Below are 17721 nucleotides of genomic sequence, written 5' to 3' on the forward strand. Positions count from 1 at the left end.
ATTTCATTGTGTTCTATCTTATCAGACTTATAAAATACATGTCATTTCTATTGCCAGTAAAAAGTGTGAAATCAATGAAGAAAGTCAGAATCCTACAACTTGCTCGCACACTGTATTTCTACCACCATCTGACCTAACATTCTACCCAACATTCTACCCAAGCGCGCACAAAATATTGACGTCCATCACGTCTGGTGAGGGAATCCTTGTACTTGGTGATGTCAGACAGTGTTTGGGTCATTTGAAGGTTAGCGGCCGCCAAAAAGGTTCATGGAAAGTTCACCAGCATATATTAGGTAATTCAATCGGTCCCTGTGACATAACTAGTATGAAGTGGTTGTGTAGAGAAAGCGTAACCCATTCGTCAATAAATGGGAGCTAAGAACTCCAAAACAAACGTTGTTATGTAAAATAGCCTACTATTCTGTTTTATCGGGTTTTCACAAGGACGGGTTATTTTACTGTGCTCCCTGCGCGAGATGGACGCAAATATTTTTTGATAAATGCGTCGATGGAAATCTTCTCGCGCATACAGCTGTAGATATTTTTTTTGCATCGACTCAAATTAATAAAATATCATTTTGGTCAATTTCCAAACTTTTAACAAAAATGTCCATCATACGCTTGACTGAGAGGGAAAACAGAATCCTACTCGGGTGTGCGAATTAAGGACAGTTGCATTCCATTGGTTCCATGTTTACACGTCATTAGATCCTGACGCATCTTGATAAGGACTCGGCCTTACGCCTATGTTATTAAAAAAAACATGTTTGACTATATGGATTTTCTCGCAGTTGGTCCAGGAGAAACGCTGGACTTCTATACTGCAAGTCCTTGTATGCTCCAGGAACCATCTGTAACCGCATGCTTCACTGGACTAACAGAAACGGATTGGCAAATTCATCGGATCGCGCAATGTAGGTGAAGCTTTATTTTTATTTGGTCTATTTGAGGATTGAAGTAATTATCCATCACTTGCCAACTGTTTTACTCTACACTTAAACGAAATATTTGTTGTGATCATGTTACACCAGGAAATACTGAACGTGGGACTTGACATTATACATCCAGTTGTATCTTCTTCTCACACCTTTGATGCACTGTTTATAATATAGCCTATTCCTTGCGTCAATTGTTCGTACATTGTAGCCTGAACTGTTCCCTGTGCAGTCCTGTGTCATTGCATATTTAATCCAAAGACAATGTAAACATATTTATTTAGGTCATGTTGAATGCAGGCTACCATCTTTTTTTCAGAGGCTGTAGTTCGAAGGCATTTCTTCATATATCTTTCTGAATATGTAATTGATGTCATATATCTAGTTCAAATGAACAAAAATTATAATGTGATTTCAGATATAGGGCTTACATCAACTTCAATATATAAGCCTGCACAGTAAAATCAAGCTTAAACTAACAAATAACACACAACATCATTTGTGTAGGCCTACACATGAAAGTTTATGTTAAAGGCGCAATCTTCAATATTACTGTTTTTTTATGGTAATTTCAGTTAATGATACCCATTGAATCTTGAAGAATAATTTACAAATGCCTAATGCATTTAGTACAAGTGTATTACACCACTATAACCCAAAATACAAGGTTTCTTTTTTAAACTTTTACGTTTGTAAATAATGCCTTTGTAAACGATATATAGCTTCAAAATATGTTTCAAACTATAATGTTTATATAACTGTTTTTTTCCTTGCATCCATAGCTTCATTCATAATTGGACTGTGGTTACTTTTCTCCAGCCCAATCCCTCAGCTTTATAGCAAACCAAGCGACAGGGCTGCCATTTGGCTGAAAAGGGAATGACAGATTGTGTCTTTAAAGCTTTGGAATAGGGTCAATATTGTTGTTATTTTACATGTGCAAATTGTTTGCTTTGCTGCAACTGATGATTGCATTTATTTAGTATTCATAAGTCTACCTCCTAGTTTATGGAATTAATTCACCGTTGTGCAGTCAATCAGTATACTTACTTGTTATCCTAAATCAATAATACATGGATTATTACTGTGAACCCATTGATAATGAATTGGCCATAAAATCTGCACTCTTATTTGACTCGACACACCTCTGTTGTCACCTACTACACTCACTGTTCCACTTGATTCTATTCTTTGTTTAACTAGGCGTGTCAGTCAAGAACAAATTCTTATTTACAATGACGGCCAAACCCGGCCAAACCCGTACGACGCTGGGCCAAATCTGCCACACCCTATGGGACTCCTAATCGCGGCCAGTTGTGATACAGCCTGGAGTCGAACCAGGGTCTGTAGTGACGCCTCTAGCACTGAGAAGCAGTGCCTTAGGCCGCTGCACCAATCGGGAGCCCATTTCCTCATCTTGTTGTTGATATTTACAGATCAGATTAGGAAGTCAAATTCCATTCAGATACCTTTGGTTTCCTCTATCTGATGGTTGATCTAGCTGTCTCTTCAGAGGTTTTCATTTAGCCTAACACTGACAGTCAGTCTCAAGGGCTTCACAGGACATTATGTTCCTTATAAATTATATGCGATATCAAAGGCGTATCGAAGGCAGCACCAAAGCCTGTTACAACATTAGACCTTCTCTGGCAGTGCTCAGTGTTTTGAGATGGAGGAGCCCAGCCGAAGCCCAGCCAATGTGGTCAGGGGTCAGGACGGTCACTGGGGGTCACCGAGGGTTCGTTGGACGGTCACCAACAGGAGGTCAGACGAGACCCAGACTGCTTGGCTTGTCTCCCTCACAGCATAGTAGTTGTTGGGGAACTCTGCAAGCAAAGCCTAATAATATATGTACCTTATTAATCACTTAGGCTATTGTATAAGCACATTAATGTTGTATGAGCCAGTGATGATATCCTAATAACTATAATTATTGTTCCTGTTTACATGTTGAGTAGCCTACTCAGAACCACAGACATTTCCTCACCACAGATTGCCTTTGCTTTCAGCATCTAGCCCCAAAAGTCCCCCAAAAGACCTCAGTTGAGTGTGACAGCATTGTGATAGCATTGTGATAGTATTGTGATAGCATTGTGATAGCATTGTGATAGTATTGTGATAGCATTGTGATAGTACTGTGATCGCGTGCAGAGAAAGTGACTTTCCTTTGACATAGTGGAAGCAGATCGTGGCACACATCTTAAAACTTTAAACTTGACCAGTTTCTCTCTTAAATATTGGTGAGCGCCTCCCTCCCCATTCCAAACCACTGAGTCTAGCTTAATATTCCACTGCTTCATCCTCAGTCAGTTGATCTTGTGGCATCCTCCACCATTGTTTTGCAGTGGAGAGAATACTTGCTAATGGGTGTGTTCTCTTGTTTGACCCGGCGAGGGTAGGTTCAACTAGAGGTCATGGGTTCAAGGGGATGGATATAAGCACTTTTTCTATTTGTGTCCCCTCAATTTGGCTTTTTAAGTTATCTGTCACTGGCCCTGTGTGCTTTAACGGTGGAGGCGATAAGAAGCCAGCGGGGATGCTTGCCCTGTGGCAGTGGAGGCGATAAGAAGCCAGCGGGGATGCTTGCCCTGTGGCAGTGGAGGCGATAAGAAGCCAGCAGGGATGCTTGCCCTGTGGCAGTGGAGGCGATAAGAAGCCAGCACGGATGCTTGCCTTATGGCAGTGGAGGTCGATAAGAAGCCAGCAGGGATGCTTGCCCTGTGGCAGTGGAGGCGATAAGAAGCCAGCAGGGATGCTTGCCCTGTGGCAGTGGAGGCGATAAGAAGCCAGCAGGGATGCTTGCCCTGTGGCAGTGGAGGGATGATGGCAGTGGAGAAGCCAGCAGGGATGCTTGCCCTGTGGCAGTGGAGGGATGCTTGATAAGAAGCCAGCAGGGATGCTTGCCCTGTGGCAGTGGAGGCGATAAGAAGCCAGCAGGGATGCTTGCCCTGTGGCAGTGGAGGCGATAAGAAGCCAGCAGGGATGCTTGCCCTGTGGCAGTGGAGACGATAAGAAGCCAGCAGGGATGCTTGCCCTGTGGCAGTGGAGGCGATAAGAAGCCAGCAGGGATGCTTGCCCTGTGGCAGTGGAGGCGATAAGAAGCCAGCAGGGATGCTTGCCCTGTGGCAGTGGAGGCGATAAGAAGCCAGCAGGGATGCTTGCCCTGTGGCAGTGGAGGCGATAAGAAGCCAGCAGGGATGCTTGCCCTGTGGCAGTGGAGGCGATAAGAAGCCAGCGGGGATGCTGCCCTGTGGCAGTGGAGGCGATAAGAAGCCAGCGGGGATGCTTGCCCTGTGGCAGTGGAGGCGATAAGAAGCCAGCGGGGATGCTTGCCCTGTGGCAGTGGAGGCGATAAGAAGCCAGCGGGGATGCTTGCCCTGTGGCAGTGGAGGCGAAAAAGAAGCCAGCGGGGATGCTTGCCCCAGCAGGGATAAGAAGCCAGCAGGGATGCTTGCCCTGTGGCAGTGGAGGCGATAAGAAGCCAGCGGGGATGCTGCCCTGTGGCAGTGGAGACTCTATAAAACTGAAGAGAGGTCTTAAGAGTGTCTGCTGTTGTCATTTTCCCACAAAGTATGGCATTGGAATAGTATGACTGTATCTTGCCTCTTCTTCACCCTTGCACTCTCTGTGAAAAGGACGACACAGCAATCTTAAAAGAATAGCGAAACATTATCTCAGTCAGATACGCCGATCAACACAAGGCCTCAACATGTCCTTGGGAACACAAGTGGACTTGGAACAATGGGCTGACATTACATATGTTTTCAACTCATCTACATTAAATTCATGAATCAATTTCCATAGAAATAGTTTGTTCTACTGCTGAGTCACTCAGTACAATGTTTACTGGCCATAGAAAATTAGTACTTGTTCTCCGATGAAAGATGCCCAAGCACTTTTCTGTTTGGTAAAAAAAAAAGAAAGAAAGATTGAACACTATGTTGCGTAGTCGCTTTGCAGAATGTTTACTGACCATAGAAATAACTATTGGTCCTCGAATAAAAGAGGAGGCCCAAAGACATAATCCAATATGTTTGACATTTCAACAGTTTTTAGGGATTTAATACTGTTTTACTTCAACACATTACTGTTTGAAGAACATGAAGCTATATAAATTCGTTGTATGACTGCATTTTCAGCAGCTGCATTGGAATTTTCTCCTTCTCCCAGCTTTGTCCGAATATTACTTTTCTCTCCTCCTTGTCTTCACGTTAGAGAATTTTGCGAATTAAAGTGACAGAAAAATGATGAAAACTCAGACACAGCTTATGACAGAAAGACGATAAGGAAAGGAGGCCATTTCAGAATTTATACAGTGGCAGCCCTCATCTCACTCCCAACACTCGGTGCCTGTCTTTCTTCCCAGCGCCTCATCATCCCTCTCTCCCTCTCTTCCTTCCTCCCTCCCTCCCTCTCTCCCTCTCTCCCTTTATCCCTCCTGTGTGTCAGCAGCTGTGGAAACCCAGAGCTCCAGCTCAGAGGACCTGTTCGCCAGTCCTCTCTCACCTCCGCCCCCTCCTCGCACCTACAAACCCTGCTTTGTGTGCCAAGACAAGTCTTCAGGCTACCACTATGGCGTCAGTGCTTGTGAGGGCTGTAAGGTAAGGGGCCAGACTGATCATGTACATATCCCAAGAAACACATCAGACTGCTCAAATGAGGCATAATTCCACCTTTTTTTCATCAGCGGTTTCAACGTGTTCACCATGTTCATTTCTACTTTGGAGTTCAATCCCAGATCTAATTTACCTGTGATATGGATAATGGATATGTAAAGCCAGGAACTGCAACAAGCACCACACACACACACACACACACACACACACACACACACACACACACACACACACACACACAATTCCCACTATTCTCTGGGGTTCTTAAATGTCCCCCCCTCTACCACTCTTTGATGGTCCTTGGCAGTGAGCTATAGTGAGCAGGTGTAACACAATTGTTCATGAAAGTTAGGCCGATTGGCCCTCCGCTTTCGCTGAACGCTCGGGCAACAGAAGACTCCACAAAGAGAAGGTAAATAATTGATGGGCAGCACAGTGAACAAGACCAAGAGCGTGGAGGAGACCATGACTACAGATGACATTCTCTCCTCAGCGTCTTTCAGAGCAAGATGAAAGGCAATGGCCCTAATTATAGATTAAGTGTGAGATCACATCTGTGTTAGAGATGAGAAGTGGCGTTAGTTACAGAGTCGTCTCGCTGACTGTTTAGTGCAGAAAGTGAGCATGGAGCTCATCTCTCTCAGCACCTTCACGAGCCTGCCCCTGGAGCAACATGAAAGAGATTTGTCGATTGTTCATCTTCTCAACCGTAGCAGGTCGAAAGTGGAAATGGCATACTTTAGAAATATCAGTTGGTGTCTGTTGATACACGTGCCGATCTGACCTGGCATATCTATTTAGATGTTCAAATTAAAAATCTTTTTTTTTTTTACTCTAAAAGAAATAAAGCTTATAGATGTATTTACATTTTTATTTAACCTTTATTTAACTAGGCAAGTCAGCTAAGAACAAATTCTTATTTACAATGACGGCCTACCAAAAGGCAAAAGGCCTCCTGCAGGGACGGGGGCCTGGGATTACCCAGAAGTAACCCAAATTACAATATAACTATGTAACGTTACTCAACCTACTGTATTTAACCCTAAAGAGTAGACTCAAGACCACTAGGGACTGTTTGACTGCCGTGTTTACCCAGAGCAAACATGAGTATCACTAAAGGGCCTGAATCTTGGCCCTGATAAAACAGCTCATGTGTCGGGATCACACAGCACCAGTCAATACTATCGACTGACTATGGACAGGCGTCAGACACAACACGTGTGGTGTTACCCTGCTACACCCTACACTATTGATGTGTTTCACAACATGATTCCGGTTCCATTTGGCCTGTGTTTTTTTTCTTCCTCTAATGTCATTGTGATTGTGTGATAACAGTCATTCATTAGGTATGAGGTATTTACAAGTCGTTTGTTTTCTTCTTTGCATATGGAAAACATATGTTGATGTTAAAGGGATACTTGGGGATTTTGGCAATGAGGCCCTTTACCTACATCCCCAGAGTCAGATGAAATCGTGGATACCAAAATTCCCAAAGTGTCCCTTTAACGTCCTCATTTTAGAAGGATATATGTATTCGGAGGGTGATGTAATAACACTACCACCTCCAAAGTCATTCGAGCTCCTTTCAGACGTCTGTAGAATGTTAGCTGCTGGTAGCTGAAAGTACAAGGGAGATGTCTTCTCTATTGAAAACATATTATTATCCTTTCCGTTGGTGCCTCCCAGGGTTTCTTCCGTAGAAGTGTCCAGAAGAACATGGTTTACACGTGCCACCGGGACAGTAACTGCATCATCAATAAGATCACCAGGAACCGCTGTCAGTACTGCCGGCTACAGAGGTGCTTCGCCGCGGGCATGTCCAAGGAGTGTAAGTGTCAATAATATTTCAGAGTGTCTCCATTCAACCACTGAAGAGCAACATTTCTAAACAACGTCCAACTCCTCTGTGATATACGCCAAAAGTGCAAAACACTGCTATGCAACATTCCCAAACGTTTTCATAAAACTCTTACCCAACGTACTCAGTGCCTTCAGAAAGTGTTCACACCCCATAACTTTTTCCACCTTTTGGTGTGTTACAAATTGGGATTAAAATTGATTGTGACAATATGTAACTTTTGGGCGAGTCGACCAAATTCACATAGAAATATGGGTTCTAGATCTATCATTCCACTTGAAAGCAATTCTAAGAAGTGGTAGATCTGTTCTAGGTGTGCTATTTCTATGCGTCCCGTTCTTAAGTTTTGTTTGTTTGTCTTTTACTTTCGTTTTGTACACCAGCGTCAGACAGCTGAACAAAAAATGATTTTGGTAATGGAAAATATATTTCACAGCGGTTTAGATGGTTCAATGATCCCCTACACTATACTATCTTATTTTGTCACATAAACTGAAATTAAGCAAACTATTAGAGTTCTAGCAACCAGGAAATGGAGTATCGATTTCTGCATAGTGCACCTTTAAATGTCACTTTTTGTCAACGATCTACACAAAATACAGTGAAATGTTGAAGTGGAAGAAAAATTATAGATATATTTTTTAACTTAATGGAAAATAAAACGCTCATATATTTGGATTAGATAAGTATTCAACCCCCAGTGTCAATACATGTTAGAATCACCTTTGGCAGCGATTACAGAGTCTTTCTGGGTAATTTGACTTAAATTGGCTTGAAGATCTATGGCAAGACTTGAAAATGTCTGTCTGACAATGATCAACATCCAACTTGACAGAGCTTGAAGTATTTAAAAAATAATGTGAAAATATTATACAGTCCAGGTTTGCAAAGCTCTTAGAGACTGTTTTGAAATATTTGTATTCTGTACAGGCTTCCTTTTCTTTTCACTTCTTTTCACTCCTTCTTTTCAACTACAATGTTGTTGATCCATCCTCAGTTTTCTCCAAGCAGCGCCATTTAACTCTGTACCTGGTTTAAAATCCCCATAAGCCTCACAGTGAAATCCCTGAGCGCTTTCCTTCCTCTCCGTCAACTCCGTCAAGGACGCCTGTATCTTTGCAGTGACTGGGTGTATTGATTCATCCAAAGTGTAATGAATAACTTCACTATGCTCAAAGGGATATTCAATGTCTGCTTCTTTTTGTTTTTACCCATCTACCAATAGGTTCCCTTTGCAAGGCATTGGAAAACCTCCCTGGTCTTTGTGGTTGAATCTGTGCTTGAAATTCAGTGCTCGACTAAGGGACCTTACAGATAATTGTAATGTGTTGGGTAAAGAGATGGGGTAGTCATTCAAAAAATCATGTTAAACACCATTATTGCACACAGAGTTAGTTTTAACTCAACAAAATGTGGAAAATGTCAAAGGGTGTGAAAAGTTTCTGAAGGCACTGTACCTAAACACCTGTCTAATCATGTCAATGCTTCTGCTGTCCGAACGTTTTCCAAGAAAATTAATTCCACCTCCGCTGTCCAAACACATGACAGCACTTCAAACACCATTTCCCAGAAGGAGCACTGACCCAGATACAATCTCTGTTGTGGGTAGGGGGATGGTGTCATGGTGATGGATGCCTGCTATTCTGAATGTCATTCATCCCTTCTACCCAGCATGTCAGCATTACACAAATCCATCAGCACATGTATCAGCCTTGTGGCCATGTGGCTAGTATGTAACGGCTACTACTACTACTGCTGCTCCATCGTCTGCCGCTGTCACTGATTGGTGTGTAAATGCAGCCCAGAGTGAAGGGTTTACACAGTGATTGCAGGAAGTAGGGCAGACTAGAGTAGATTATCCATTGACTGCACAGATCCGTCCGAGGCGTGCGTCTGTCTGAGGAGACCAGGTGCATAAAGATGTATCTTTCCCTGAGATCAGGCTCAGTGAAACGAGTGGCCTGTGTTGAAAACCAATGGTCGAAGTACGTTGACGTGATTTATAGATCAGTTGGAAGGCAACGTGATTCTTTTTTTACATGACTTACACACTCATTGGTAAATGTGCACGGCTTGTTTAGAAAAATATGGCCATTTAACAGACTCTTTGCTGTTAACACCTACTATATATTCTGCAGGTGTTGCCCACAAGGGAAATCACACCAGAGGTATTGTGTTACAAGCGCCACGATCCAACCAATTTAGCTATTGCAACCAATTCAATTTCATTTTCATTTTCTTCTGGAGTTATCTCCGTTCATATTTCATCCTCTCTTCCCAGCTGTCAGGAATGACCGGAGCAAGAAGAAGGAGAAGAAGGAGACTCCCAAGATGACCATCATCGAGACATATGAGCTGACAGCGGAACTGGGCGGTGTAGTGGAGAATATCTGTAGGGCTCATAGAGAGACATTCCCTTCCCTCTGCCAGTTGGGCAAATACACTACAGTGAGTAACAGCCACTGCCGGGTTGGCACCATAGATACAAATGACATGTGTCATGGATAGTGTTCCGTTTAAGCCTGTCTCTGTTGACGCTCAGAAGCACTATCCCTGGACCAAAGTCCATTCATCTAAATGGATCATACTGGTTGTATTGTTGAGATAATACTCGGGACTGATTGCTCTCTCTCTCTCTCTCTCTCTCTCTCTCTCTCTCTCTCTCTCTATATATATATATATATATATATATATATATATATATATATATATTTTTTTTTCTTCCTTTCTTTCTTTTCAATTCAATTTATTGGCATGTTTACATTGCCGAAGCAAGTGAAATAGACAATAAACAAAAGTGAAATAAACAATAAAAAATTAACAGGAAACATTACACTCACAAAAGTTCCAAAAGAATAAAGACATTTGAAATGTCATAATATGTCTATATACAGTGTTGTAATGATATGCAAACAGTTAAATGTACAAAAGAGAAAATAAATCAACGTAAATATAGGTTGTATTTACAATGGTGTTTGTTCTATCCCTTTTCTTGTGACAACAGGTCATACATCTTGCTGCTGTGATGGCACACGGTGGTATTTCAACCAACACATATGTTTTTGATTTCTATGTGGGTCTGTGTAATTTGAGGTAAAAATGTGTCTCTAATATGGTCATACATTGGGCAGGAGGTCAGGAAGTGCAGCTCAGTTTCCACCTCATTTTGTGGGCAGTGTGCACTTAGCCTATCTTCTCTTGAGAGCGAGGTCTGCCTTCGGCAGCCTTTCTCAATAGCAAGGCTATGCTCACTGAGTCCGTACATAGTCAAAGATTGCCTTCATTTTTGGTCAGTCACAGTGGTCAGGTATTCTGCCACTGTGCACTCTCTGTTTAGGGCCAAATAGCATTCTAGTTTGCACAGTTTTTTTGTAAATTCTTTCCAATGTGTCAAGTAATTCTCTTTTTGTTTTCTCGTGATTTTCTCTCTTCATCCCATCCCTCTCTCTCTGCCCACCCCCTTCTCTCTCCCTCCCTCTATCTATCCCCCCTATTCTCTATTTCTCATCTCTCTTTTACCCTTCCCCTCCTCTCTCTGCCCCACCTTCTCTCTCCCTCCCTCTATCTATCCCCCCTATTCTCTATCTCTCATCTCTCCTTTACCCCCCTCCCTCTCTCTGTAGAACTCAAGCTCAGACACTAGGATCCAGTTGGACCTGGGGCTGTGGGATAAGTTCAGTGAGCTGGCCACCAAATGTATCATCAAGGTTGTGGAGTTTGCCAAACGGGTTCCTGGCTTCACCGGCCTGACTATAACTGACCAGATCACCCTCCTCAAAGCGGCCTGTCTGGACATTCTGGTGAGCGGTGTGTGTGTGTGTGTACTGTATGTTTGTGTGTATATACTGTATGCGTGAGGGGATATATATGTGTGTGTACGTCCACATCTCCAAAGCACATCTCGCACCTCATCAACTGGACTGTGTGGTGTTAGAAGGGTTCAGCCACAGTGTGCTGTTTGGTGCAGACACTATGGATCTGCTGTTGTCTCAGCATACGTTTATGCTGAAGACAGACACAGTGGTGGTGGGTTCAGACAGAGTGTTACCTCTGAAGGCATGTTTTATTCTCTTTCATCTCCCGATATCTTCTGGTTTTCATTGTCAACTCTGCACCATCAAAGGTTGGTAGATAGATTCTCACTAGCTGCACCATGGTGATTCACTCATGGCTTTATTTTCTCGATGGGAACGCTTTAATCTGAAATCAAAGCGTTATCATGTTTATTTTACATTACTGAGGTGGTTTCTAATGAGGCGTGCAGGGATAATTACTGTGCAGATTGATCTCTATCTCTCTACCTGATCCCTCTATCTGTATCTCTCTCAACCTGATCTGTCTATCTCTTTCTCTATCTCACTCTACCTGATCCCTCTCTCTTTCTATCTCTCTCTCTCTCTCTCTCTACCTGATCCCTCTATCTCACTTGCTACATGATCCCTCTATCTCTTTCTCATCTGTCTCTTTTTCTATATTTCTCTCTACCTGATCCCTCTCTCTTTCTCTATCGACCTGATCTGTCTATCTCTTTCTCTATCTCTCTTGTCGTGTCTTTGGCAATGCCGGATTAAGTAATATGACATGCTATTCTATAAATTAATTTCTCCGTAATTACTATTACCTGATTGAGCTAATCATGTAAATGTAATTAACTAGAGAGCCGGGCACCACAAAATAATATTTATAGAGTTGTTATCTTCCGAATATACTCTTAAAGACCTAGTAATATTTTATATCAATAGCAGTCAACATTAATCCTCACCTTTATTCAGTCTCATCTGAAAGTTGTAAAAGTTGTGAACCCTGGCTCACAAGTTGAATCAGCAATACAAAATTGGGTTTAATCATTTATTTACTAAATACCTAACTAATCACACAGAATTACACATACACATAATTAAATCATAACTTGATTACAAATTACGTCATAAAGGAAAACGTCCCTAGCGGGCGGAACAGATATGACAGCTTGTTACACAAAGGAAAAGGGGCTGGGTTTGAGTGAAAGAGCGGGAAGAGTGAGGAACAAAGGGAAAAAGCTGTGCTATAGTAAATACAGAATCTTATACATTCTAAATTACCGCCCATTTGGAAAAGGAAAATGCAATAAATATTTACTCTGAGCTGCGCTTCGGTAGGTTGGTGGTAGATGGAAGGCCGTGTTGCCAAACCGAGTCCTTTGAAGAATGTCTCTGGTTGTCAATTGGATACATTGTAGTAACGTCGTTGGGTGATAGACGGGATACTCTGTCTGTTCCTTCCTAACCCTCATTGCATCTGCTGTTGCTAACTCAACGGCTAGGAGGTATCACTTCGGTAGTGAATAAGAGTTCAAAGTTCATACCCTTTGCAACCAAAGCTCACGCTGATGTTGGCTTCGTTCTGTAGTTATTATCTGAACCATTCTGACATAGGACCGTCGTCCTACATCCTCGGAACAGGAAGTTATATTGTCGTCAAGGGCTTATATAGGAAGGGAGAGGAGGACGTGTTTGAAAAGTTTTATAGCCCATGTCCCTTCACAGGGGCGGGCCACTGACTGATGAAAACCCAAATCTCTCAGTTTAGAAGCTAACATCACATTTCATCCCATCACAAATCATTTCATATTCAAACATTTAAATTGAACAACAATTCCATGTGAATCCGATAACTCTGATGTGTAGATTTTCCACTGTAGAGTTTATGTCATCTGATCATTGATGAGAATGTCTTGATTGACCACCGAACTGACATCATATTCATTAAGTACCACCGCATATGTTCCATTGGTCGGATTAGCAGAATATAGTTCATTTCCCCCCACCTTCTGACGTTCTCAGAAACTCTATGTTAACCAAGGGTTTTGCAAATGTAACCTCAGTAGGGTAGAGAGAGGAAAAAGGGGGGAAGAGTTATTTATGACTGTCATAAACCTACCCCCCAGGCCAACGTCATGACACTCTCTACCTGATCTGTCTTTCTCTATCTCTCTCTACCTGATCCCTCTATGTCTTTCTCTATCTCGATCTGATCTGTCTATATATTTCTCTATCTCTCTCTACCTGATCCCTTTATCTCTTTCTCTATCTCTCTCTACTGGATCCCTCTTTCTCTATTTCTCTCTCGACCTGATCTGTCTCTCTTTTTCTATCTCTCTCGACCTGATCTATCTATCTCTTTCGACCTGCTCTTCCTATCTCTTTATCTCTTTCAACCTAATCTCTCTCTCTCTCTCATGTCTATCTCTTTCTCTATCTCTCTCAACCTGATCTCTCTCTCTATTTTTTCTTATGCAGACTCCATATAGGTATGTGTTTTACCTCTATACTTCCCTCTCTCTCTTTCGCTCCCTTTTTCTCTTTGCCTGAACTGTCTTTCATGTCTTTTAGTATTTTAATTTCCATCCCCCTCTTCTTGAACATGCATCTCACCATTACCTTTTTCTATACTGAGTATACTATCCCTTTCTATACTTTCTGTACTCCCCCTCATGTCCCCTCTGTCTCCTGTAGATTCTGCGGATCTGTACGAGGTACACACCTGACCAGGACACTATGACCTTCTCAGACGGGCTGACCTTGACCCGTACACAGATCCACAACGCTGGCTTTGGCCCGCTCACAGACCAGGTGTTCACCTTCGCCGGCCAGCTGCTGCCCTTGGAGATGGATGACACAGAAAGTGGCCTACTCAGCGCCATCTGCCTGGTGTCTGGAGGTACTGCAACTAGCCATAGCTTCAGTACAGGCAGAAAGTTCACGTTCCATATAAAACAATCTTTTTTGTTGTTTTATGAATGTACTTTTAGTATTTACTCCAATAAATGAACCGCATTGTCATTTTTGTGTATCGATACATATAGGCCACGTAGAGGAGTCACACAAACAAAATAGATGAGCTGAATTAGCAGATGAATGATGTGTCGGTGTCACACGGACAATGTTTCTCCTGTGTCAGACCGCCAGGACCTGGAGGAGCCGTCTAAGGTGGAGGTCCTGCAAGAGCCCTTACTGGAGGCCTTGAAGATCTACTCCCGTAAACGCCGGCCCAGCATGCCCCTTATGTTCCCCAAGGTCCTCATGAAGATAACCGACCTGCGCAGCATCAGCGCCAAAGGTTAGAGGTCAACTCCCTATTGGCCATGACACTTACTTTGGCCTGAACTACAAACCTCTTGGCTTGGCTTCATGACTGTTATAACCAGGTGTTATGACATACTGTGATTTTACAACACCAGTGAACATCCAACCACATCCAAGGCTAATTTAAGGATGTAGAGTAAAGAGAAAAGTAGAAAATCGGGTGACCGGTGGAGGTCAGTGTGGGCAACAAGTCTAGTCAGTGTAAAAACCCTTTCAGACATGCTGGTGGAGGTGGGGTAAATAGGGAAAAGAAAGGAAATCTGCCTCTGATGGGAGTGATATGGTTAAGCGATATAGTTAAGAGACACTTCGAACACTCTGTAAAGTGTCATTGACATTTTCCCTTCTAATTACACAGGAGCTGAGCGAGTGGTGACGTTGAAGATGGAGATCCCAGGTTCCATGCCTCCTCTTATCCAGGAGATGCTGGAGGAGATGGAGAACCTGCAGAAGCAGTCAGAGGAGGTGCAGAGAGCAGACAAGAACATCACACCCACACACACACCATGTCCACACAGTACATAGACGCTGGCCTGTTTGCTTGAAAACCTTACGAGAAAGAAAATATATACCTCCAATGGGATGTCCCGGAAAGGAAATGATGAGGATGGTCAAACGTGAACAATACCAGTGAAAACAGTGTATTCAGAGTTGAATATATAAAGGGAATTGTAAATAGAATCATGCTGCAGTACTTAGTTGTGACGTACATACAGAGAGAAAAAGAGAATACTCATAACTGGATGTGACTGGAGATATAACAGGACCAGCCTGTGTGTTGGTCAGTATCATAAGGTGTTTAGAAGATGGTTTGAATACATACAGTGCATTGCAGTACTAGAGAGTAGCTTAACGTATTAACCTCACACAGAGCCTTTCTATACGGACGGGAGTGGGATTCGCGTGAATTGTGACTAGACATTCCATTGTGGTGCGACACAGGGGCAAGGGCATGACAATGCATTTTAAAGAGGTCATTACTAGGTGTGTGTGTGTGTGTGGTCACAAATGTACGAGAGATTTTAAAACAGGTTTCCTATTCTAAAGTAAGGGGCTTCACGTTTCCATTATTTCAAGTCTTGCATGATTGGCTTTGTTAAGTAAGTGCTATTACTCTCACCATGTCAACATGTATTCTACATACCGTTGTATGGTTATGTTTATCTCTATGGTGAACGGCATTGGTGCTTTTTTTGTGATATTGATTATGATCATATTTCAGATAGTTATTGGTCTATTAAAGTCTTGAAACTATATATACCCTGGGTGTGTCTGACTCATTTAAACAAAAATAAAAAAAATATTTACACGATCCAGTGCTCCATACAAAGGTTGATACTGCCCCCCTGTGGTCTTTGTTGAGAATTACACTCATTGCCTCAGTGGAAAAACTACTGTATAAACACAATAATATGAAAGATTCAAGAGTGGCGCAACAGCTTCAGCGTGTAAATCAGCTAGAAAGATGTGTCGGCATCGAGTAATTGTCTCTGGCCCCCTCCCAGTTAGGGGGAGTGATAAACTCTACAGCAGTCTCACAACTCAATTGCTGATTGAAAACTGTTTTCTGCCCCTCCCAAAAGATAGAATTTGTAGATAATTGGCCCTCTTTCTGGGACCCACCCACAAACAGGACCAAGCCTGGCCTGTTGAGGAGTGACGGACTCCATCCTAGCTGGAGGGGTGCTCTCATCTTATCTACGAACATAGACAGGGCTCTAACTCCCCTAGCTCCACAATGAGATAGGGTGCAGGCCAGGCAGCAGGCTGTTAGCTAGCCTGCCAGCTTAGTGGAGTCTGCCACTAACACAGTCAGTGTAGTCAGCTCAGCTATTCCCATTGAGACCATGTCTGTGCCTCAACCTGGGTTGGGCAAAACTAAACATGGCAGTGTTTGCCTTAGCAATCTCACTGGATTAAAGACCTCCTCCATTCCTCCACTTCCATTATTGAAAAAGATTGTGATACCTCACACCTCAAAATAGGGCTACTTAATGTTAGATCCCTCACTTCCAAGGCAGTTATAGTCAATGAACTAATCACTGATCACAATCTTGATGTTATTGGCCTGACTGAAACATAGCTTAAGCCTGATGAATGTACTGTGTTATATGAGGCCTCACCTCCTGGTTACACTAGTGACCATATCCCCCGCGCATCCCGCAAAGGCGGAGGTGTTGCTAAACATTTATGATAGCAAATTTCAATTTACAACAACCAAAAAACAATGATTTGTCTTTTGAGCTTCTAGTCATGAAATCTATGCAGCCTACTCAATCACTTTTTATAGCTACTGTTTACAGGCCTCCTGGGCCATATACAGCGTTCTTCACTGAGTTCCCTGAATTCCTATAGGACCTTGTAGTCATGGCAGATAATATTAACATTCTTGGTGACTTTAATACCCATTCCAAAAGGTTTTTGGAGCCATCATCAACTCAGTGGGTTTTGTCCAACATGTCTCTGGAACTACTCACTGCCACAGTCATACTCTGGACCTAGTTTTGTCCCGTGGAATAAATGTTGTCGATGTTTTTCCTCATAATCGTGGACTATCGGACCACCATTTTATTACGTGTGGAATCCCAACAAATAATCTGCTCAGACCCCAACCAAGGATCATCAAAAGCTGTGCTATAAATTCTCTGACAACCCAAAGATTCCTAGACGCCCTTCCAGAATCCCTCCGCCTACCCAAGGACGTCAGAGTACAAAAATCAGTTAACCACCTAACTGAGGAACTCCATTTAACCTTGAGCAATACCATAGATGCAGTCGCACCCCTAAAAACAAAAAACATTTGTCATAAGAAACTAGCTCCCTGGTATACAGAAAATAGCCGAGCTCTGAAGCAAGCTTCCAGGAAATTGGAACGGAATTGGCGCTACACCAAACTGGAAGTCTTCCGACTAGCTTGGAAAAACAGTACCGTGCAGTACGAAGAGCCCTCACTGCTGCTCGATCATCCTATTTTTCCAACTTAATTGAGGAAAATAAGAACAATCCAAAATGTATTTTTGATACAGTCGCAAAGCTAACTAAAAAGCATCATTCCCCAAGAGAGGATGGCTTTCACTTCAGAGCTCCAAAGCTCAGTTGTCCCGAGTCTGCACAAGACCTAGGATCAAGGGAGACACAAGTTTTTTTGTACTATATCTCTTGACACATTGATGAAAATAATCATG

General features: G+C 42.7%; 1 protein-coding gene across 1 annotated transcript; it reads left to right on the plus strand.

Annotated features, from left to right (window-relative positions):
- Positions 1-363: 363 nt before the first annotated feature.
- Positions 364-15786, plus strand: LOC115141126 (retinoic acid receptor beta-like). Its single transcript, XM_029679789.2, has 8 exons — positions 364-917; positions 5391-5539; positions 7241-7382; positions 9694-9860; positions 11036-11212; positions 13907-14111; positions 14352-14510; positions 14895-15786. The coding sequence occupies exons 1-8, from the start codon at positions 767-769 to the stop codon at positions 15059-15061; spliced, it is 1317 nt and encodes a 438-aa protein (XP_029535649.1). The 5' UTR covers positions 364-766; the 3' UTR covers positions 15062-15786.
- The last annotated feature ends 1935 nt before the right edge of the window (positions 15787-17721 follow it).

Source organism: Oncorhynchus nerka, linkage group LG14, assembly GCF_034236695.1.
Source record: "Oncorhynchus nerka isolate Pitt River linkage group LG14, Oner_Uvic_2.0, whole genome shotgun sequence".
NCBI lineage: Eukaryota > Metazoa > Chordata > Actinopteri > Salmoniformes > Salmonidae > Oncorhynchus > Oncorhynchus nerka.